Consider the following 23943-nt stretch of genomic DNA (forward strand, 5'->3'; position numbering starts at 1 on the left):
TCTCTTTCTCAGGGCTGTAATGCATGGCAGGCAGAAATGTGATTATATGCCACAATTAAACTAAGGTTTACATTCACATGAGGAATGAGGAACTAGCCTGTAGTCTCTGAATATGGCTGGTCAGCATTCTCAACGTGAATAGGACTGCGCCTTATTAAGACCATGTTCATTATGAACCTTTCTTACTTCTTTGGAGAGACGGACTCCTCCAGCATGGTGGACTCCTCATCTCCCTCCAAGCCAAAACGATCCTTACTCTGCTTCTGTGGAAGGGAATATCAAAAGGTGTCATAATAAAGAAAATAAAGTACTTGGGAAGTGTCATTTCTGGTTTGGTCATCTCTGGTTTGTCTTGATTTACCTTTTTGAGGATGATGTCGATGTATCCTGCAATTAGCTGAGAGATCTGTTCCCCCTCTGTGGTCTGAACAGAGTAGTAACTCTCCTGGTACTCCCCAAAGTCCTGCAGCATACAAGCAGTTAGTCAGGAGAGATACTGAAATTATAGCACAGGTCCACCTGGTGATACCTCTAGGAAATGGAGAAGTGTGTGTATGTCGTATGGAGAGTACAGCAGCTTTCTCAGAGGTCAAGGTTGAACCAGGGCCTTCTACTTTCACATGCCACAGCTCTTTGCCATGCTGTGCTCTAAGTTCAAAGTTTATTTCCATCCACACAAGCATAGAAAGATGTGGGAGTACTGAGAAAGAAGCTTAGAATGAACTAAAGGTATGTTGGCAACACCTTTACCATTCCTTCTCCTAATGAACAGACACACTTTGACTCCCTTCCACTACGAATTGCAGTCCTCAAAGAGCTGATTAAATATGAGAAATACACATTTTCAATATCAATATCACACACTTCAAAAGCTGCCTATGTGAGACAGAAAAGGAATATATCATTCATATCAATGTTGGCAAATGCACCTTTGAGTATGTTGCACTTCTTATTAATCTTTAAATGGGTTATTCCATTGAGTGAGGTCTGGCTTAATAAAGCGAGACGAAACAAAAAACAGCAATGTTGACAACAAACAAAATACTAAATTGAAAAAGCACTCAAATGAATAAAACATCCAAGTGCTTCACATTCTTCCAGTAAAATCACTTGTATATATACAGTCTAGTATATACAAGAACTGCTTATTAACAAGAAAGCACAATAACACTGTGGATTAGAGGTAGTAACAACAACACATACTATTTCACAGTTATTTCTGTTGCTATATGGAGATGGGAGGGACAGAAGAGAGGTCAAGAGAGTGGAATGTGTTCCTGTGAATGTGGGATTGGAGTAGACGGAGGGCAGTTCATACCAAGGTGAAGCTCTTGGGAGAAGCAGCCCATCTCTTCACCGTGGTTAGGGGCCACTCCTGAACCACGTCTTTAGTCTTCTCTTCTACCCGCATCACCGACTCCTTGGTTATCCCCAGTAACCGAGGGACCAGCTTATTCTTGCTTTTCATCTTTTCCTAACAGACAAGACATAAGACAATATTTCCATAGGTGATAAACACCTACACAGATGACTCACTGGGGGCATCTCTTTATTCAGAGAAATTAAAATCGCAGCAGAGCAGCACTGCGTGCCATAGATAGGACTGTTTGTCTGTCCTGAGTCAGGAGCCCTAGTGGAGGAGGAGGGTTGATGGGGAGTGACCTTGCAGAGTTCAGGCTTGTTTAACCGGGACTCCCTGCTGTTTTGCTGAACAGGCCTTCCCCAGTCCCTCCTTCCCCAGGCCTCTGTTGCTAGGGGAGCCTCAGCCTGGCTGTCAGTTCGTCAGGATGGCGCTTCCACCAGCAGCAGCACTCTGCCTGGCTCTAGTGCCCTCCTCCTCTCTACCCACACACCATCCATTATGCCTCACTTCAGAGCATAAGCCGACTGTTGGCTCCACTCCAGCAATGCTGAACGCTACGCACAATTAACGGTTAGGGGGACGAGGGAGTTGAAAAATACCTTTTCACGTCTCCAGGAAAATACTTTTATTGTCAGGTTCTAAAAGTATAGCTCCTTGACAGGAACAAGGGAACCGCTTTAGAGCAACGTGTACAGACTCATTGTTATTCATCCAAGGTCAGATAACATTATGTTGATTATCATGGTAGCTATGTTTAGAGAACTATTCCAATTGTTCGTCTTTGCTTACTCAAGAAGTTGTTCACAGTGTATACAACTCAGGAAGTCAGATTTTGAAATCTTAATGGGTTTGACATGTTAGAGAAATGATCTTAAATCTGTAACCTTTTATTTCAGACATAGCAGGTGGGTGAGGTTTTGTAACATCTTCTGGTCTGGGACTCACAGCACAGGTGACCTGTCAGAGAGGTTTTATTGGCTGTAGTCCCACCATCACAGACAGGCTGAATTGCTTCAATATCATATTTAGGAGCCTTACAGTTATGAAAAGCTTGTTCTGGAAACACTGAGCTCGTTTAAGAGTGACACATAACAATTGAAAGGTTGCAATAAACTTCCAAATTGTGCATTACCTACAGTATATCTATGTTTTTGGCTGTGGTTGCTGTGTGAGAGAGTGCTGCTAAAATGTATTATTTATCAAGCTCTTAAAACTCCCAACTCCCTCTCCTCATCTCTCTCTCTCTCACCCACTCTCTTTCACTCGCTCTCACTCGCATACACACAGCTCTCAAGGCTAATCTTTACCTTGCAGTCAGCTGTATTTACATTGTAAATCCTTCAGTTGACTTCCTGTTGGAGAACACAATCCTCTCTTCTTATATCTTACCTTCACCAGGAAGAAGGAGACCCCATATGTCGGAAGGGACCTTGCTAGTTTCGCATACTTCACTTTAGACTCAATCTCCGTCATTTCTCCGCAGGTTTTGTGATCCTGCGGGTCAGAGGGAAATAGGTGCAGCAATATGAATTTTTCAGAGACTTAAAATTTTCAAATGTTCTGAAAATTATTGATTTTAATTCACAGCTTTTTTTAAATTTCCCTTTGATAACATATAAATCCATACGCTTACAACATACCACAAATATTTTCTTCTCCGACCCTCTCTGCTTGATGTACTCTTTGGGAAGAAACTCCTTCAGGCTATGAGATAAATCACATTTGACAAATGTACACTCATGAGGTATTTCCCTTTCCAAAACATGCTTTCACACTTGAGGTCATTCTTACCTCAGCACCTACATTTTTCAAGTGTTAACATTATTGCATGCACTCAAATGGGTATCCCAAAGAGAAGAATTGCATCTAAACTAGGATGGGAGGATTGAGACAGAGTGTCTAAAAGAATAGTAGTGTTGGAAAGTACAGCATAGTGTTGTTAATGATATCTGATAAGAGGACTTACTCTAGGAATCCAGGCTTGTGTTTGTGTTCGACATGGGGTCCAAACTGGATCTGAGCCTGAATTCCAGCAAACTCACAGGCTTTATCAAACGAAACAGGGTGGGAGCCGTTCAGTATGTCATCTCTGGCCTAGAGGAGAGAAGGAGACAGAAGAGAGAAAAGAAAGAGTGTACTTTACACTGAGTTCAAGCTAGAGAGTAATGCAGCTTTTTCTGTCTTGAAAGTTGCTTCAGAGAAGAGTGCCTGCTAGGTGAAAAAATGTAAACCGTCAGCAGGGATACAACATAAACACTTTACTTAGATGAATGGACTCAGAGGAGCCAAACAAGATTAGTTTGTAGCAATCCAAGACCTTTGCTAACATATGAAATGGAACAGCCTCAACCATGGATCATTACAGTCAGTGGTGACATATTAACAGAAACAAAGACATCAATAAACATGCACATTTCTCAGAATATTACATCAACATAGCAGAGGGATCCACAATGTGTCATTAATAAACTGCTTTGAAAATGAAAGAGCAACTTTCACTGAGTGGTTTTTAATTATTACAATATGAACAATTTATATACAAAACAATAAACAGGACATAGTGCAGGCCTAAATAAAGTCCAAATGAATACTTATTGCCAGGCCTCACTAATGCTTGATAGCAACCATGTAGCAACCTGTCCCCTGTCTGGCCACAACAGGAATGACTATTTCAATACACTTCCATCAAGGCTTCAGTTGGAATATACAGTTCCATTTTGCACCAATAATCTAAGGTATCTGTTATATTTAAATGTCTTGTCCATAAAAGCATTAGCATGTGGCCTGTGTTTCCTCATGGGGCGTGTCAGTTATGTCTTTCTGTGTGTGTGGCGCTCTCACTCACTCGCTCTCAATTCAATTTAAGGGCTTTATAGGCATGGGAAACATATGTTAACATTGCCAAAGCAAGTGACGTAGATAATAAACAAAAGTGAAATAAACAATAAAAATGAACAGTAAACATTACAATCACAAAAGTTCCAAAAGAATAAAGACATTTCAAATGCCATATTATGTCTATATATACAGTGTTGTAACGATATGCAAATAGTTAAACAGGCTTGGGTTGTATTTACAATGGTGTTTGTTCTTCGCTGGTTGACCTTTTCTCGTGTCAACAGGTCACAAATCTTTCTGCTGTGATGGAACACAGATATCTCTCCCAGTAGATATGAGAGTTTATCAAAATTGGGTTTGTTTTCTAATTCTTTCTGGATCTGTGTCATCTGTGGGAAACATATCTCTCTAAAATGGTCATACATTTGGCAGGTTAGGAAGTGCAGATCAGTTTCCACCTCATTTTTCTCAAGAGCAAGGCTATGCTCACAGTATGTACATAGTCAAAGCTTTCCTTACGTTTGGGTCACTCACAGTGGTCAGGTATTCTGCCACTGTGTACTAGAGCCAAATAGCATTCCAGTTCTTAGTTTTTTTGTTAATCCTTTCCAATGTGTCAAGTAATTATCTTTCTGTTTTCTTATGATTTGGTTGAGTCCAATTATGTTGCTGTCCTGGGGCTCTGTTGGGTCTGTTTGTGAACAGAGCCTCAGGACCATCATGCGTAGGGTACTCTTCTCTGTAGGTGATGGCTTTGTTATGGAAGGTTTGGGAATCGGTTCCTTTTAGGTGGTGTAGAATTTAACGTCTCTTTTCTGGATTTTGATCATTAGCGTGTATCGGCCTAATTCTGCTCTCTCTGTCCCTGGCTCTTGCTCCCTCTCTCTTTCTCTCTCTCTCTCTCTCTCTCACTGGCTCCCTCTCCCTCGGTGGCTCCCTCTATCCTCGTTGGCGCTCGCTGGCTCTCTCTCTTGCTGGCTCTCAATGGCTCTTTCACTCACTGGCTCGCTCTTTCTCCGTGGCTCGCTCTCTCGCGATCCATATGGGTGGAGCCATCAGTCCTCTAGCATTGAGCCAATGGCCACCATACCCCATACAAATGATGATTACATTTTGTTGCATAATAGTCTTTTTTGGCAATGTGTCATACATTTTTATTGACAGAGCATACAATCATGCGCTGTGAATACAAACGTAAAACAAGCTGGAGTTTAGCTCCCCTTGAGAGACCAGCCAAGGAAGTGAGAGAAGGGAAGAAGCCCATTTGAGCAGCAGCAAGGGATGCATTTTTGTTTTACTGAATGACACTGACAAAAAAGAAAACAAACATGTACCTGTGTGAAAGAGAGGCTATGATAGAATATCAGAGGTACACAAGATCTTATCTGATGACATGGAATTTGCTTAGCAAAATATTAACAATCTTGCGGACCCGTTTCATGGGCTTAGTGGCCTCAAAGAGCATGGACTCTACAGTTCTTGACACAAACCGTGCGCCTGGCATCTACTACCATACCCCGTTCAAAGTCACTTAAATATTTTGTCTTGCCCATTCACCCTCTGGAAGGGCACACTTATACAATCCATGTCTCAATTGTCTCAAGGCTTATAAATCCTTCTTTAACCTGTCTCCTGAATGTTTTACATCCTCCTAACCAACTATGCTATTTTGTTAGTTTTTTTGCATTGTTAGTAACTTATTTTGCACATAATGTTGCTTCTACCGTCTCTTATGACCCAAAAATAACTTCTGGCCATCAGAATACCGATTACTCACCACAAATTGCAAGAAGCTTTTTCCTTTAATGCGTCCGACGAGAAGGATATACTGCTTTCCCGGGAACAGGTCCAAATCCCCGTAATTTGCGTGAAGAAAAGACGAAGGAAAAGGGGGCGCAGGTTTGGCTGCCTTCTAAGAATGCGTAGGCGAGAGAGTAAACTCCCACTGCCATCTGTTCTAATGGATAACATGCAATCATTGGAAGATAAAATTGATGACCTACAATTATCCAAACAATGGGACAATAAAAACAAATATCTTATGTTTCACTGAGTCGTGGCTGAACGACAACATGGATAACAGAGAAGAAGCTATGTCTGGTAAGATGAGGGGCAGGGGGGTGTCTATTTGTCAATAACAGCTGTTGCGCGATGTCTAATATTAAAGAAGTCTCGAGGTATTGCTCACCTGAGGTAGAGAACCTTATGATAAGCTGTAGACCCCACTACCTACCCAGAGAGTTCTCATCTACATTATTCGTAGCAGTATATTTACCACCAAAGACCAATGCTGGCACTAAGACCGCACTCAACCAACTCTATAAGGCCAAAAAGAAAACAACAAAATGCTCACCCAAAAGTGGCACTCCTAGTGGCCGGGGACTTTATTGCAGGCGAACTTAAAAATAGTTTAAAACCTGTTCAGGATACCACGGTTTACTGCCCCTTCTGGAGGATTTGGGTACCCATATAAAACAGGATACATTTTTTTCAAAAGTTGCTAATATTTGCATATTAAAAATATTATCGAATAGAAAACACTCTAACAATTCTAAATCCGTTTAAAATTTGTCTCTATGTAAAACAGAAGTGTCAGGGCATGCATTCTCCCAAAATCTCTCTTGTAATGGAAAAAGTTGCCTCTGCTTTGACGTCATATTTAACGCACTTCCCAAAAGGCTACCGCTCTGGGAACAGTTTCTACGTGTTCAGCGTGAAGGCTGCCTTCTATGGGGCTTGTCAGTGTGTGAATCGCGCGCTCACGAGACGTTGAGCGTGCCGAAAGGTCTCGGTCCTCCTCCCAGAGCACTAAGAACCTTGGCGTGATCCTGGACAACACCCTGTCGTTCTCAACTAACATCAAGGCGGTGGCCCGTTCCTGTAGGTTCATGCTCTACAACATCCGCAGAGTACGACCCTGCCTCACACAGGAAGCGGCGCAGGTCCTAATCCAGGCACTTGTCATCTCCCGTCTGGATTACTGCAACTCGCTGTTGGCTGGGCTCCCTGCCTGTGCCATTAAACCCCTACAACTCATCCAGAACGCCGCAGCCCGTCTGGTGTTCAACCTTCCCAAGTTCTCTCACGTCACCCCGCTCCTCCGCTCTCTCCACTGGCTTCCAGTTGAAGCTCGCATCCGCTACAAGACCATGGTGCTTGCCTACGGAGCTGTGAGGGGAACGGCACCTCAGTACCTCCAGGCTCTGATCAGGCCCTACACCCAAACAAGGGCACTGCGTTCATCCACCTCTGGCCTGCTCGCCTCCCTACCACTGAGGAAGTACAGTTCCCGCTCAGCCCAGTCAAAACTGTTCGCTGCTCTGGCTCCCCAATGGTGGAACACACTCCCTCACGACGCCAGGACAGCGGAGTCAATCACCACCTTCCGGAGACACCTGAAACCCCACCTCTTTAAGGAATACCTAGGATAGGATAAAGTAATCCTTCTCACCCCCCCCCCCACCTTAAAAGATTTAGATGCACTATTGTAAAGTGGCTGTTCCACTGGATGTCATAAGATGAATGCACCAATTTGTAAGTCGCTCTGGATAAGAGCGTCTGCTAAATGACTTAAATGTAATGTAAATGTAAAAAAAAACAGTGCCCTGAAAGCGCGCTCTCTACATTTTCTCTCTTTCCCTCAGGATCGATTAAAAGACGTGTGTGTTTCGCTTCGTCCTCACAATTGCTGTAGACCTTTATAACATGTTAAAGCTTAATTATGAACATAGTTTGACAAGTTTACTCGACATATTATATATACTTTCGAAGTTTTGGTGCGCAACCACTTCAATTTTGACTACATTTTTACCAAAATCAGGCTATTTTGAGAACCGAAAGACGCAGACTTGAAAACTGAACGCTAATTTGGTGAGTATAATCCCTTACAGGTCGTTTGATGGAAGAACAACAAAGGTAAGGGAATATTTAATGTATTAATTTTGGGTTTCTGTCGACTCCAAGATAGAGGAGTCATTATGCTACTGTGGGAGCGCCGACTCCATATTATAGTCTAGTGAACGCAAAATGTAACGTTAAAATTAAATGTAACAATGCAATTGCATTTAGAAGAAGTGTATCTTGCTATACATATGTAAAACATGCATATTTAGTCAAAGTTTATGATGTGTATTCCTTGTTAGCTGACGTTATCTGCCGGGGCTATTTCATTTCTCAGGACATTTGAGTAGCATTTTTTGAACGATGCGTAATTGTAAACAGAGATTTATGGATATATATAGCATATTATTGAAAAAAAAATGAATGTACTGTGTAACATGTTATATTACTGTCATCTGATGAAGATTTCAAAAGGTTAGTGAAATGAAATGCCTTTTATGCTCGCTTCGAGGCAAGCAACAGTGAGCACCAGCTGTTCTGGATGACTGTGTGATAATGCTCTTGATAGCCGATATGAGCAAGACCTTAACAGGTCAACATTCACAAAGCAGCGGGGCCAGACGGATTACCAGGACGTGTACTCAAAGCATGCGCGGACCAACTGGTAAGTGTCTTCACTGACATTTTCAACCTCTCCCTGGCCGAGTCTGTAATAGCAACATGTTTCAAGCAGACCACCATAGTGTTCTTTGGCACAGGAACTAAAGGTAACCTGCCTAAATGACTACCGACCCGTAACACTCACGTCTGTAGCCATGGAGTGCTTTGAAAGGCTGGTCATGGCTAACATCAACAGCATCCTCCCGGACACCCTGGACCCACTCCAATTTGCATACCACCACAACAGATACACAGATGATGCAATCTCAATAGCGCTCCACACTGCCCTTTCCCACCTGGACAAAAGGAATACCTACTGTATGTGAGAATGCTGTTCATTGACTACAGCTCAGCGTTCAACATCATAGTGCCCACGAAACTCATCACTAAGCTAAGGACCCTGGGACTAAACACCTCCCTCTGCAACTGGATCCTGGACTTGCTGATGGCCCACCCCCAGTTGCTAAGGGCTGACAACAACACATCTACCACGCTGATCCTCAACACTGGGGCCCCTCAGGGGTGTGTACTTAGTCCCTTCCTGTACTACCTGTTCACCCACGACTGCGTGGCCAACACACAACTCCAACACCATCATTTAGTTTGCTGACGACACAACAGTGTTACCGACAACAATGAGACTGCCTATAGGGAGGAGGTCAGAGAACTGGCAGTGTGGTGTCAGGACAACAACCTCTCCCTCAATGTGAGCAAGACAAAGGAGCTGATCGTGGACTACAGGAAAAGGTGTGCCGAACAGGCCCCCATTAATATCGACGGGGCTGTAGCAGGGCGGGTCGAGAGTTTCAAGTTCCTTAGTATCCACATCACCAACAAACTATCACGGCCCAAACACACCAAGACAGTTGTGAAGAGGGCACCACAAAACCACCAGACTTTACAATGACACCCCACTTCCCCATTTGTTTTGTACACTGTTGCTACTCGCTGTTTATTAGTCACTTCACCCCTACCTACATACACAAATGACCTCAACTAAACTGTACCCCCGCACACTAACTCGCTACCGGTACACCCTGTATATAGCCTCATAATTGTTGTGTTTTTCTGTTACTTTTCATTATTTTTCACTTTAGTTTATTTGGTAAATATTTTCTTTACTCTTTCTTGAACTACACTGTTGAGTAAGGACTTGTCTAGACTTGTTGTACTCGGTGCATGTAACAAATAAAGTTTAATGTGATTTGATTTAAATATCAATAAGGGATCATAGTTTTCAGCTGAATTCATCTGGTCAGGCTATGTCATTGAAGGAGCTGGTGTCTTTAATGTTTTATACACTCAGTGTGTATCTGAATGTAGGCATACATTTGAGATATACAATATACCACACCCCCATTTCATTAACTACACTTTGACCTACCAGCACCATCATCCACTGTCAAAGGACACCATCACCCACTTACCCTGTGTCTATGCTCAACTTACCCCATAACCGGTGTAAGTTGTGCCAAGACACCACTTTGTTTGGACCAGCTATGTTTTCGAAACTATTATGTTTCTATAAATTCAGATTTTATTTCCAGGGATACACAACATTCTGAAATATATGTAGATATCTTTGTTTGATAGAATACTATATTTCCCTTGAAGTAGTAATGCTGAATGCAAAACATATCTCAACATACCTCACTCTCTGTTAGCACTAATGTCAATCAGTCTACTACTGTACCCTAAATAGTTCCACCATTAACCTAGGGGGAATCTTACAGCAATGAACAAATGCTGACAATGAGATAATTGCCTAATTCATACCACCGTAAATCAAAAAATTGAATGTTTGTTTACAAAAAGTACATGGAGCAAACGTGACGTGCCGATCCACTGTTGATCAGCACAAGAGGTGATCAAGATACACTTGAAAGTCACTACTAATGTCTGCCAGCTAAATATCTTATAATTATAAAGCTAACTATCTTAGATGTGCTAAATACATTTTCTCTAGCTCAGGGCTCTACGCATTTGGTTTGCTAACTTGCAAGCTATAATGTTCGGTGGCTAGCTTAGAATATTTAAGCTTATTGGTTACAGCAGAGACACTCAATCCACCTCTGGATTAAATGTGAGTGTTGCCAAGTGCTGAAATCCATACATTTGAATAAAAAGTGAATCAAATAGAACCACCGACTGTTTTCTCATTGCTGTTGCTCTAAGTTGTGTCAAATGAATCTCAAGGAAACAGTCAGTGGTTGAATTTGATTAGCATTTTATTAAAAAGTATGGATTTGAGCAAAGAAAGGCACGCAACAACAGATGACAAATATAGGTACATGGTAAGGATTTAAGAATTTACTTTATTTTATTATCACCGCATAGCGACTCGAAGGAGTCAGTGGTTAATTAAAAAAACTATAATCTGTGTTACTTGGCAAGTGTGAGTAAAGCCTTTTGAGATAGTTATTTGAGGGCATTCATTAGCATTTAGCTAGTGTTCACAATGGGAATTAGTTAGTACTTTGCTAGCATTTTCTAGCATAACAAACATTTCAATAATACATTGGAAAGAAATGGTGCCACTCGTGTGCAGGAACAGTATGAAGATGTGGAAATGTGGATACCGCCCAACTCAATACAAAGGTTGTTGCTATGGCGCTGTATTTCCTGTAGTAGTGGAGTAGATAGATGTGTGAAAGGAGTGGATTGTCTGGTGTCTGGTTATGAATGCTGGGGCTGTAACTGCTGGAGAACCCCGCTGGGTGGAGGGGAGCGGATGAGATCATGGAAGCTGCACATCATTAATAAACATTGGGGCTCATCACTAAGAGGCTCTCCCTAAAGAATGCCAGGGATGATACTATAATCTACACTCACTAAATGAACCTACTAAGTCAGTCTCCTATGGTAATGGTTGCATGGTGAATGAGGACTATTCCATCATAGCAGAATAGAGACATTGACAAGAAGCATGTGTAGTACAGTCATGTTCCTTAGACGCATCTGAGAGCACTGCAGAGGGAGAAGTCTTGGAAGGAAGGAGTGAGAGAGTGGATGTGGGGCCTGGGGTGTGTTCCAGCCAGAGAATGGTCCCTCTCTTCTTGCTCTGTCAGGCCTTTTTAATATTGTGACAAATTAGAGTCACTGGAGTCTGAGGCAACGCCATGTGGGGGGGACTCTGATCAGCATGTGTGAGTGTGTGTGTGTATGTATGTGTGTCTGCGTGGTTCTGTGTGTGTGACTGAGTAAAAACAAGAAAGGGAGGGGGAAGGCAGCAAGAGGAGCAAAAGGACAAATAGCTAGAGGAAGGAAATGTGTTTTTGTGAGAAAGAATACAGGCTTGTGTTTGTGAGAGAAGGGAATGCATGATGGAACACTGCAATGTATGCCAGAGTAAGCGGGTGTGGATGTGTCATAATTTTTATGGGATTGAGAGGGCGTGAGGAAAAAAAACAGAGAGAAGGAAGGAGTCAGGGCAAGAGAGAGAGAGATAAAAGAGTGAAGGGAAGGATAGGGAGAATGGATAGTGTTAACTATAGATGTATTTATGGACTGTAGCTCGGATGCAGCATGTAAGACAAGGAGGGAGTTCACAATGGATGTACAGTACAGTATTTATGTAGGTGTCTGAGTGAGTGTGTGTGTGTGTGTGTGCGCACGCGTGCATGTGTATTTATGGTGATATATATGTGTATACCGTATATATACACCGCCATAAAAAAGACAGACTACGGTTTGCAACTGCACATGGGGACAAAGATCATACTTTTTGGAGAAATGTCCTCTGGTCTGATGAAACAAAAATAGAACTGTTTGGCCATAATGACCATCGTTATGTTTGGAGGAAAAATGGGGAGGCTTGCAAGCCGAAGAACACCATCCTAACCGTGAAGGACGGGGTGGCAGCATCATGTTGTGGGGTGCTTTGCTGCAGGAGGGACTGGTGCACTTCACAAAATAGATGGCATTATGAGGCAGGAAAATTATGTGGATATATTGAAGCAACATCTCAAGACATCAGTCAGGAAGTTAAAGCTTAGTCGCAAATGGGTCTTCCAAATGGACAATGACCCCAAGCATACTTCCAAAGTTGTGGCAAAATGGCTTGAGGACAACAAAGTCAAGGTATTGGAGTGGCCATCACAAAGCCCTGACCTCAATCCTATAGAACATTTGTGGGCAGAACTGAAAAAGTGTGTGCCAGCAAGGAGGCCTACAAACCTGACTCAGTAACACCAGCTCTGTCAGGAGGAATGGGCCAAAATGCACCCAACTTATTGTGGGAAGCTTGTGGAAGGCTACCCGAAACGTTTGACCCAAGTTAAAACATTTCAAGGCAATGCTACCAAATACTGATTGAGTGTATGTAAACTTCTGACCCACTGGAAATGTGATGAAAGAAATAAAAGCTGAAATAAATAATTCTCTCTACTATCATTCTGACATTTCATATTCTTAAAATAAAGGGGTGATCCTAACTGTCTTAACACAGGGAATTGTCACTAGGATTAAATGTCAGAAATGGTGAAAAACTGAGTTTAAATGTATTTGGCCACGGTGTATGTAAACTTCTGACTTCAACTGTATATGTGTACAGTACTGTGCATAGAATGCTCCCAGGTGTCATCGGGGAGCCCTCCTCTCAACCTCAAGGCAGGGGAAGCTAATGTGGATACAGTGAGGTGTGCAGTGAGCAAAGCATGCCTGGTGTAGTGCAGGCTCAGCTGACCCCCCCCCGGGTACTCCCTGTGTCAGCAGCCCTCTCTCTTACTCCAACTCCATCCACACTCTAGTGTAGAACAACCCTGTAGTGTACCACCAGCCTTGCAAGGTTGACCCAATCCCCACAGCACAGCAACATAAGATAGCCTGTCTGTGATCCACATACACGTACCCCTGTAAGCCAGGCCCAGCTCATCCTCTGAGAACTGCAGTACCATCAAAGCTGCATAAGCCAGCGAGCTTGTGATGCAACAGTACCAGCAAGGATGTAGGACAGAACACTGCATAGGAGCTACAGCCCCATAGCTTTGGGCAGCAGATTCAGCTTTGTTTGTGCTGATGTCTGTTTTATTGACCGTAGGGCTACAGGAAGAGTCAGGGGAGGGAAGAGTAGAGCGGAATTGAGGAGGCTAGTTTATTACAGCTGTATTACTGTATGCCGTGCAGCAATGAGCATAGAGAGAGAGAAAGAGGGGGGTCTGACCTGCACATAGAGAAGGTTGAGCTGGACAGGGTCTCGTGAGTCCACATTCTGGTCGGAGTAGAAGAACTTGCGTCTGAGCAGCAGCATCTCACTCTCCTCCACCCCCTGCTCTCTGAACGTCCGGCTGTGGTCCAGCCAGTTCACTGACAACAGAAAAAAAACACATTCACGTACAGTACCAGTGAAATGTTTGGACACACCTACTCATTCAAGGGTTTTTCTTTATTGCTACTATTTTCTACATTGTAGAATAATGGTGAAGACATCAAAACTGTTAAATAACACATATGGAATCATGTAGTAACCACAAAAGTGTTAAACAAATCTAAATATATTTGAGATTCTTCAAAGTAGCCACCCTTTGCCTTGATGACAGCTTAGCACACGCTGGCATTCTCTCAACCTGCTTCACCTGGAATGCTTTTCCAACAGTCTAAGGAGTTCCCACATATGCCGAGTACTTATTGTCTGCTTTTCCTTCACCCTGTGGTCCAACTCATCCCAAACCATCTCAATTGGGTTGAGGTCAGGTGATTGTGGAGGCCAAGTCATCTGATGCAGCACTCCACTCTCCTTCTTGGTCAAATAGCCCTTACACAGCCTAGAGGTGTGTTGAGTCATTGTCCTGTTGAAAAACAAATGATCGTCCCACTAAGCGCAAACCAGATGGGATGGCATATTGCTGCAGAATGCTGTGGTAGCCATGCTGGTTAAGTGTGCCTTAAATTCTAAATAAATCACAGACAGTGTCACCAGCAAAGCACCCCGACACCATCACTCCTCCTCCATGGTTCACAGTGGGAACCACACATGCAGAGATCATCCGTTCACCGACTCTGCTTCTCATAAAGACACGGTGGTTGGAACCAAAAATCTCAAATTTGGACTCATCAGACCAAAGTACCGATGTCCACCGGTCTAATGTCCATTATTCGTGTTTCTTGGCCCAAACAAGTCTCTTCTTCTTATTGGTGTCTTTCAGTAGTAGTTTGTTTGCAGATATTCGACCAGATATTCGACCATGAAGGCCTGATTCACAGTCTCCTCTGAACAGTTGATGGTGAGATGTGTCTGTTACTTGAACACTGTGAAGCATTTACTTGGGCTGCAATTTCTGAGGCTGGTAACTAATGACGTTGAGTCTTCTTTCCTGTGGCGGTCCTCATGAGAGTCAGCTTCATCATAGCACCTGATGGTTTTTGCGACTGTACTTGAAGAAATGTTAAAGTTCTTGACTGACTGTCATTTCTCTTCGCTTATTTGAGCTGTTCTTGCCATAATATGAACTTGGTCTTTTACCAAATAGGCCTATCGTCTGTATACCACCTCTACCTTGTCACAACACAACTGATTGGCTCAAACGCATTAAGGAAATAAATTCCACAAATTAACTTTTAACAAGGCACTCCTGTTAATTGAAATGCATTCCAGGTGACAGCCTCATGAAGCTGGTTGAGAGAATGCCAAAAGTGTGCAAAGCTGTCATCAAGACAAAGGGTGGCTACTTTGAAAAATCTCAAATATAAAACATATTTAGATTTATTTAAAAAAAAATTGGTTCCGTGTGTTATTTCATCGTTTTGGTGTCTTCACTATTATTCTACAATGTAGTAAATAGTAGCAATAAAGAAAAGCCCTTGAATGAGTAGGTGTGTCCAAACCTTTGACTGATATTGTACAGTATGTACACAGAGAAACATACACTTCTGCTACTGGGATTAGGGATGCTGACAGTCAAATAAAGCAGATGGGTCTAGACAAGCAGATTTATATTACAGGGCAAAAATTAACTTTTTATGTCTCAAAAACTAATCACCAAGTGAAGTTCGACTAAACACGAGGGCAGTAATTTGCATACTGTTCTGCTGAGAATAAGGAGACATTTTGAAGATGATTTATGAATTCAAACTTTTCAAAATACAATCTCTGTCCAGGGCCGTCAGAGTTTCGTAACATTCAGGCTTCAGTCCTGAAGTCCAGGGGCTGAGGGGTTTAATGGTCGGAAATAATATCCTGCAATCCAACGTTCATTTTACATGACTGACAATACAATAAAAAAATATATATACCACATAAAATGACAAGCTACTCTGATATTGACATACTGAGATCAATAAAATTAATGACCAATGTCTTAAATGTAACCAACAGCCAATGAAAAGAGTGGATTCACTGATCTTAAACCTACAATATGAGGAGGAAATTATAGTCCAGCAACTTTCCAGCGGCACTCACTTATATGTCTTCTGAAATTGCATTTGGAAATATTGCAAAAGACCTATTAGCTGCTGCCTGCTGTTCATTGACATCCACATTGACATCCACATTGACATCCACATTGACAGCCATAACTTGACATTGCTGGCAACAGCTGTTTAATATATTTGAGGCGCAGGCTGCCCAATGGCAGGATTCCCGACTGTAGGCATACAGTATGCGTTTAAGTGACAACACACAATATAGAGGATTTTTTATATATTTTTTAAAGCTATTGACCCTCTCTGGCAAAATGATGCTCTCCGGTGTAGTATTTTCAATGATTTCATTTATTTCTGTAGAGATTGGAGTAATTATATAATTTGGTACATTTATTTACATTTATCTGCAACACCTCCGGCACCCTTTCCTGTGGTGCTAGGTTTTCTTCCATGTGCTGTGCTCTCCCCAAGGCCAAATAATCAACACTTCTTATTAATTATTCAATGGATTGTGGTCAGCAACCCCATATGAGGTTATTGTGTAGGTAGGCCTATTTTTACAATAATATTTTAAATAATGTATCAGCAAGTAGCCTAGCCTGCAATTACAAAATAATAAATACAGTAAGTCAAAGAATCCAACAGTGGTTACAGCTACAGTGCATTCGGAAAGTATTCAGACCCCTTCCCTTTTCACACATTCTGTTACGTTACAGCCTTATTCTAAAATGTATTACATTTACTTTTCTCATCAATCTACACATAATACCCCATAATGACAGTGAAAACTGGTTTGTAGAAATACCTTACTGACATAAATAATCAGACCCTTTGCTATGAGACTCAAAATTGAGCTCAGGTGCATCCTGTTTCAATTGATCATCCTTGAGATGTTTCTTCAATTTGATTGGAGCCACCAGTGGTAAATTCAATTGATTGGACATGATTTGGAAACCATATCTTCAGCACTCCACCAACCATGCATTTATGGTAGTGGCCCGACGGAAGCCACTGCTCAGTAAAAGTCACCTGACAGCCCACTTGGAGTATGCCAAAAGACACCTAAAGGACTTTCAGACCATGAGAAAAAAGATTATCGGGTCTGATGAAACCAAGATTGAACTCTTTGGCCCGAATACCAAGCGTCACGTCAGGAGAAAACCAGGGACCATTCCAATGGCAGCATCATGCTGTGGGCATATTTTTCAGCTGCAGGGACTGGCAGACTAGTCAGGATTGAGGGAAAGATGAACGGAGCAAAATACAGAGAGATCCTTAATGCAAACCTGCTTTAGAGCACGCAGGACCTCAGACTGGAGTGAAGGATCACCTTCCAACAGGATAATGACCCTAAGCACACAGCTAAGAAGTGCCTACACAGAAGTGGCTCAATAAAAAATGTTTTTTTTTTTTAAATCCTAAAACATCAAATTAGGCCTACCTAATTATACATTAGGCAATCATCACTGACAATTGTGAATGATAATTCTTCATGTTTTACAGGTGAAAAGTCCATGCTGCATGCATGCCAACCATTTGATCCAAATCAATTTCATGGGAAAATGCATTTTGACCTTCTTGAATGATGTAGGCTAAGTAGCCTAACTAATGTTTAATTTCATTTTAGAGCAGATGCCGTTAAACACAGCCACCTGTATTTTGTTTCAATCAAAGCATATGATGTGTGCTGTTGAGTTCTGTCCTAATGAGATAAAAAAATGTTTTTAAATCAAGCACAATCATCCTACTCTCATAAGAAATGATGTGGTGTTTTTGGTCTAACAGTATCTTAACTATCTACAGTGGGGCAAAAAAGTATTTAGTCAGCCACCAATTGTGCAAGTTCTCCCCCTTAAAAAGACGAGAGAGGCCTGTAATTTTCATCATAGGTACACTTCAACTATGACAGACAAAATGAGAAAACAAATCCAGAAAATCACATTGTAAGATTTTTTTATGAATTTATTTGCAAATTATGGTGGAAAATAAATACTTTTTTTGCCCAACTGTATGCTATTATATTTGGATTGTTATGTAGAATACTAATTCATCATTAAGTGATCTTGCGATCTCCGCTGAGGACACTATACACCCCAGATTACAGTGCCTTGCAAAACTATTCATCCTCCTTGGCATTTTTCCTATTTTGTTGCATTACAACCTGGAATTTAAATGGATTTTATTTGGATTTCATGTAATGGACATACACAAAATAGTCCAAATTGGTGAAGTGAAATGAAAAACAACAACACTTGTTTCAAATAATTCTAAAAAATAAAAAAACGAAGAAGTGGTGTGTGCATATGTATTCACCCCCTTTGCTAGGAAGCCCCTAAATAAGATCTGGTGCAACCAGATGTCACATAATTAGTTAAATAAAGTCTAACGGTGTGCAATCTAAGTGTCACATGATCTGTCACATGATCTCAGTGTATACCTGTTCCGAAAGGCCCCAGAGTGTGCAACACCACTAAGCAAGGGGCACCACCAAGCAAGCGGCACAATGAAGACCAAGGAGCTCTCCAAACAGGCCAGGGATAAAGTTGTGGAAAAATACAGATCAGGGTTGGGTTATAAAAAAATATCTGAAACTTTGAACATCCCACAGAGCACCATTAAATCCATTATAAAACAAATTTAAAGAATGTGGCACCACAACATACTTGCCAAGATAGGGCCGCCCACCAAAAACCTCACAGACCAGGCAAGGAGGGAATTAATCAGAGAGGAAACAAAGAGACCAAAGATAACCCTGAAGGAGCTGCAAAGCTTCACAGTGGACATTGGAGTATGTCCATAGGACCACTTTAAGCCGTACACTCCACAGAGCTGGGCTTTACGGAAGAGTGGACTGAAAAAAGCCATTGCTTAAAGAATAAAAAAAAAAGTTTGGTGTTCGCCAAAAGGCATGTGGGAGACTCCACAAACATTTGGAAGAACGTACTCTGGTCAGATGAGACTAAAATTGGGCTTTTTGGCCATCAAGGAAAACTCTGTCTGGCGCAAACCTCTCATCACCACGAGAACACCATGTTTTACATTGGCAGGGACTGGGGAACTGTTCAGAATTGAAGGAATGATGGATGGCGCTAAATACAGGGAAATTCATGTGGAAAACCGGTTTCAATCTTCCAGAGATTTGAGACTGGGACAGAGGTTCACCTTCCAGCAGGACAACGACCCTAAGCATACTGTTAAAGCAACACTTGAGTGGTTTAATGGGAAACATTTAAATGTCTTGGAATGGCCTAGTCAAAGCCCAGAACTCAATCCAATTGAGAATCTGTGGTATGACTTAAAGATTGCTGTACACCAGCAGAACCCATCCAACTTGAAGGAGCTGGAGAAGTTTTGCCTTAAAGAATGGGCAAAAAGCCCAGTAGCTAGATGTGCCAAGCTTATAGAGACATACCCCAAGAGACTTGCAGCTGTAATTGCTGCAAAAGGTGACTCTACAAAGTATTGACTTTGGGGAGGTGAATAGTTACGCATGCTCAAGTTCTCCATTTTTTGTTCTTATGTCTTGTTTGTTTTGAATCTTCAAAGTGGTTGGCATGTTGAGTGAATCCAATGATACAAACCCCCCAAAAATGTATTTTAATTCCAGGTTGTAAGGCAATAAAATAGGACAAATGCCAAGGAGGGTGAAAACTTTCACAAACCACTGTATTACAGTTAGATGACTTCAGGAGTTTCATGTAAACACAGCTTGGCCTAAGCAGCTCATTCAGTTGACCATACAACATTTTTTACACCATCACAGCAGTACAAAAGATTCGGGGCTGACCCAAAATCAGTCGGGGCTAAAGCCCTGAAAGCCGGGTCCTGGTGACGTTCCTGTTTCTGTCACATTGTGGTAGAATAATTCAACATTGATACAGTACTATGACTTTGAATTTAGAGATAAAGCACATGTTAAAATGAGATGATACTGGACTTACATGTACTTATTAATGAGACATTGGTAGGGGCGTTGACAGGGCGCATGTAATATTGGACAATTAACAACACATTTCATGCTCTTATGGAAGTGCTCTTCAAACTCACAGTCATCGTCTGTGTGGAGCTTGGCTTTGAGCTTTTCCATCTTCCTCTCGTCTCGGAGCAGAGTCCTGTCCTTCTTTAGGGTGCCTGTCCCATGACCGTCCTCCTTCTTCTCCTCCAACCCCTCCTGGAGCAGGGAGTACTCCTCGTAGTTGGTGATTCCTGAAGAGGAGACACAGCCAGGAAACTCAGAGAGGGAGCCGTTTAGAACACAGAGCCACACACTCCATCTGCCCAGAAAAAACAGCGGGGGAAACTGGAGAGCAGCCAGAACACTAAAGTGGGAACTCAGAAGAGGAGAAGCCAAGCAGAAAGCCGTCTCTAAACAAACACCAGCCAATAAAGACATCTACCAGACATCTCTCTTCTCCTCACCCAATTGAGTTTGGGCACAGGCAGCCCAGCATAACTGAAATATATGGCTTTGGAATGAAACACCTCCATGAGAGGAGAGGACAGCACAGTCTATGGCTACACAATTACCACCCATCATTGTAACAGAGGAGGAAAATATGTTTTACACCATCAGACATATCTATATAAAACCTGGACTATGCCAGTACCATAGCTAAATCTTATGTTCTGAAAGCTAGGGGGCGTGCATCCATACTGTAAGGTAGTGAGCTAAAAATAGGACCAGGTTTAATAATTTAAGGCTAGTGGATTGGTTGACTGGGTTTACATTGCAGTTGGAGAGAGTTTACCCACCTATTCTACTGCATATGGTAACAAGCAGCTCTCCCACAGTTTTCGAGTCATCCACCATGATAGTTTTAACTGCCCCGTCCAGCATCTTGATCTTCTGGGGCCTCTGTTTCTTCTTGTACTCCAAGACATCCTGGGAAACAAGGGGAGAGGTGAATCAGACGCAGTACCTTTGATGGAATGTGACATAAACCAAGAAGAGAACACCTAAACATCTGTATGTAAGTAGAACATCTAAGTCACAGACTTCTCAACACCTCTTCAGATTTAAATAGAACTGAATGAGGTGTGATCCAGGGGTCTGATTGGGCTCTATGATTGGGCTCTATGATTGGGCTCTATGATTGGGCTCTATGATTGGGCTTTACCCCGTTCCGGAGCATGTAGTAATCCAGAGTCCTCCCAGACTCCAACCAGATTCCTTTTCTGGGATCATCATCAGATAGAAACAGGCCGTAATCAGAGGCTGAAACAGAGACACAGATAACTTACGTATATTAGAGTAGTAATGGGAACAGTTGCTTTATTGACTGTTTAAATACTATGAGGCAACTAAGAGTACACATATAGCTGGCAGTCCAAATGAAAGATACTGTCTATTTTGACAGTAAAACAATGTTTTGACTGCATCTCGTGTAGTTACTGTTTTATGATGTAGAGGATGTCTCTTCTTCTGATCTCATTGACATTCATATGAATTATCCATATAATGACATGCAGTTGGGAAAGAAGGGTAATCATGCTGCCCATCAGACTCTCTAGCTGATATAAATCTCTTCTAAAGTCTAATGAGAGCTCACAGCTTAAAGAGCGTCTCCAACCTGCCTAACTAACACCACAGAGAGCCTATCCAGCCTGCTTAGCTAACACCACAGAGAGCTTATCCAGCCTGCCTAGCTAACACCACAGAGAGCTTATCCAGCCTGCTTAGCTAACACCAGAGAGCTTATCCAGCCTGCCTAGCTAACACCACAGAGAGCTTATCCAGCCTGCATAGCTAACACCACAGAGAGCTTATCCAGCCTGCTTAGCTTACACCAGAGAGCCTATCCAGCCTGCCTAACTAACACCACAGAGAGCTTATCCAACCTGCCTAACTAACACCATAGAGAGCTTATCCAGCCTGCCTAACACACACCACAGAGAGCTTATCCAGCCTGCCTAACACACACCACAGAGAGCTTATCCAGCCTGCCTAACACACCACAGAGAGCTTATCCAGCCTGCCTAACACACCACAGAGAGCTTATCCAGGCTGCCTAACTAACACCTCCGCAAGAGAGGAACACCACCCACAGACCCAGATTGAACCAATCTCCTCAGAGAGAACATAGACTGTAAGGCTTTGAAACAGTTTCCTGTCTTTCTGTGTCAGAAAGCCATGCTGTGGGTGACATGGGGTTTTATCTCCTGTTTAAACAGTTTCCTGTCTTTCTGTGTCAGAAAGCCATGCTGTGGGTGACATGGGTTTTTATCTCCTGTTTGAACAGTTTCCTGTCTTTCTGTGTCAGAAAGCCATGCTGTGGGTGACATGGGTTTTTATCTCCTGTTTAAACAGTTTCCTGTCTTTCTGTGTCAGAAAGCCATGCTGTGGGTGACATGGGTTTTTATCTCCTGTTTAAACAGTTTCCTGTCTTTCTGTGTCAGAAAGCCATGCTGTGGGTGACATGGGTTTTTATCTCCTGTTTAAACAGTTTCCTGTCTTTCTGTGTCAGAAAGCCATGCTGTGGGTGACATGGGTTTTTATCTCCTGTTTAAACAGTTTCCTGTCTTTCTGTGTCAGAAAGCCATGCTGTGGGTGACATGGGTTTTTATCTCCTGTTTAAACAGTTTCCTGTCTTTCTGTGTCAGAAAGCCATGCTGTGGGTGACATGGGTTTTTATCTCCTGTTTAAACAGTTTCCTGTCTTTCTGTGTCAGAAAGCCATGCTGTGGGTGACATGGGTTTTTATCTCCTGTTTAAACAGTTTCCTGTCTTTCTGTGTCAGAAAGCCATGCTGTGGGTGACATGGGTTTTTATCTCCTGTTTAAACAGTTTCCTGTCTTTCTGTGTCAGAAAGCCATGCTGTGGGTGACATGGGTTTTTATCTCCTGTTTAAACAGTTTCCTGTCTTTCTGTGTCAGAAAGCCATGCTGTGGGTGACATGGGTTTTTATCTCCTGTTTAAACAGTTTCCTGTCTTTCTGTGTCAGAAAGCCATGCTGTGGGTGACATGGGTTTTTAGCTCCTGTTTAAACAGTTTCCTGTCTTTCTGTGTCAGAAAGCCATGCTGTGGGTGACATGGGTTTTTATCTCCTGTTTAAACAGTTTCCTGTCTTTCTGTGTCAGAAAGCCATGCTGTGGGTGACATGGGTTTTTATCTCCTGTTTAAACAGTTTTGAACCGTTTGTATCCTTTTCATGCACTCAAACAGAATTGGAGATCAGAAACTTTTTTTTTACATTCATATTTTTTAGCAGACATGACTACAGTATTCAGTACAGAGTGACTTACACAAGTAATTATGTAGTTTTTGCATTTATATTTTCTCTTAGTGCAACTGAGCCTTATGCAAGTGACGAATTCTGACATTCAAAGAGGCCCCATTACCAGTAGTTCGCCCCATTTTGAGGTACTTCTCACCTTGGCCAGTCTGGGCTTCCGGAACCCTCTCCCTGATGATCCTGCAGGCGTCATACACAGGAGTGGAGGGCTCAAACTGCATGGTCTTCACCACATTGCACTGACGGACACATATCTTGAGTGACAGGGCCACCATTTTCACTGGTGGTGTATTGGTGTCACCAACCTACACACCTGAAAAACACAAAAATATGTGTTTAGATATCTGTGGCTCAGAGAAATGTGAATAACATGACACTGGATATGTACACCAGAACAGCATACACAGAATATGATCATAATTGTCCTCCGGTATATTGTAGAAGCGCTGCTTTGAATTAGTCTAATGCATCAGCTACTTTCCATCTCTCCTGATTTCTTACAAGGGTTAAGAAGTAAGTAGAATTGTTTACTGGCAGTGTTTAGCATATGCTGAGCCGAGCCACGGTGAGCAGGTTAACCTTTCAGCAGAAAGCAAACGTCTCTGTAGTCACCTACATACAATAATAGGACAGAAGATGCTACAGAGGAAAT

General features: G+C 42.3%; 1 protein-coding gene across 2 annotated transcripts in view; it reads right to left on the bottom strand.

Annotated features, from left to right (window-relative positions):
- Positions 1-23943, bottom strand: part of LOC118401224 (talin-2-like) — a 143081-nt gene that overhangs the window by 54802 nt on the left and 64336 nt on the right. For both annotated transcript variants that reach the window (XM_035798561.2, XM_052474935.1), the window contains 11 exons: positions 23431-23604; positions 21178-21275; positions 20813-20942; positions 20108-20266; positions 13863-14005; positions 3330-3457; positions 3004-3067; positions 2753-2857; positions 1319-1474; positions 362-463; positions 187-263 (listed from right to left, as the gene is read on the bottom strand). In XM_035798561.2, the coding sequence (XP_035654454.2) occupies positions 187-263; positions 362-463; positions 1319-1474; positions 2753-2857; positions 3004-3067; positions 3330-3457; positions 13863-14005; positions 20108-20266; positions 20813-20942; positions 21178-21275; positions 23431-23566 (1298 nt within the window). In that variant the 5' untranslated portion in view covers positions 23567-23604. The remainder of the gene's footprint in view (positions 1-186; positions 264-361; positions 464-1318; positions 1475-2752; positions 2858-3003; positions 3068-3329; positions 3458-13862; positions 14006-20107; positions 20267-20812; positions 20943-21177; positions 21276-23430; positions 23605-23943) is intronic.

This window comes from Oncorhynchus keta, chromosome 22 (genome assembly GCF_023373465.1).
Source record: "Oncorhynchus keta strain PuntledgeMale-10-30-2019 chromosome 22, Oket_V2, whole genome shotgun sequence".
NCBI classification, from domain to species: Eukaryota; Metazoa; Chordata; class Actinopteri; order Salmoniformes; family Salmonidae; genus Oncorhynchus; species Oncorhynchus keta.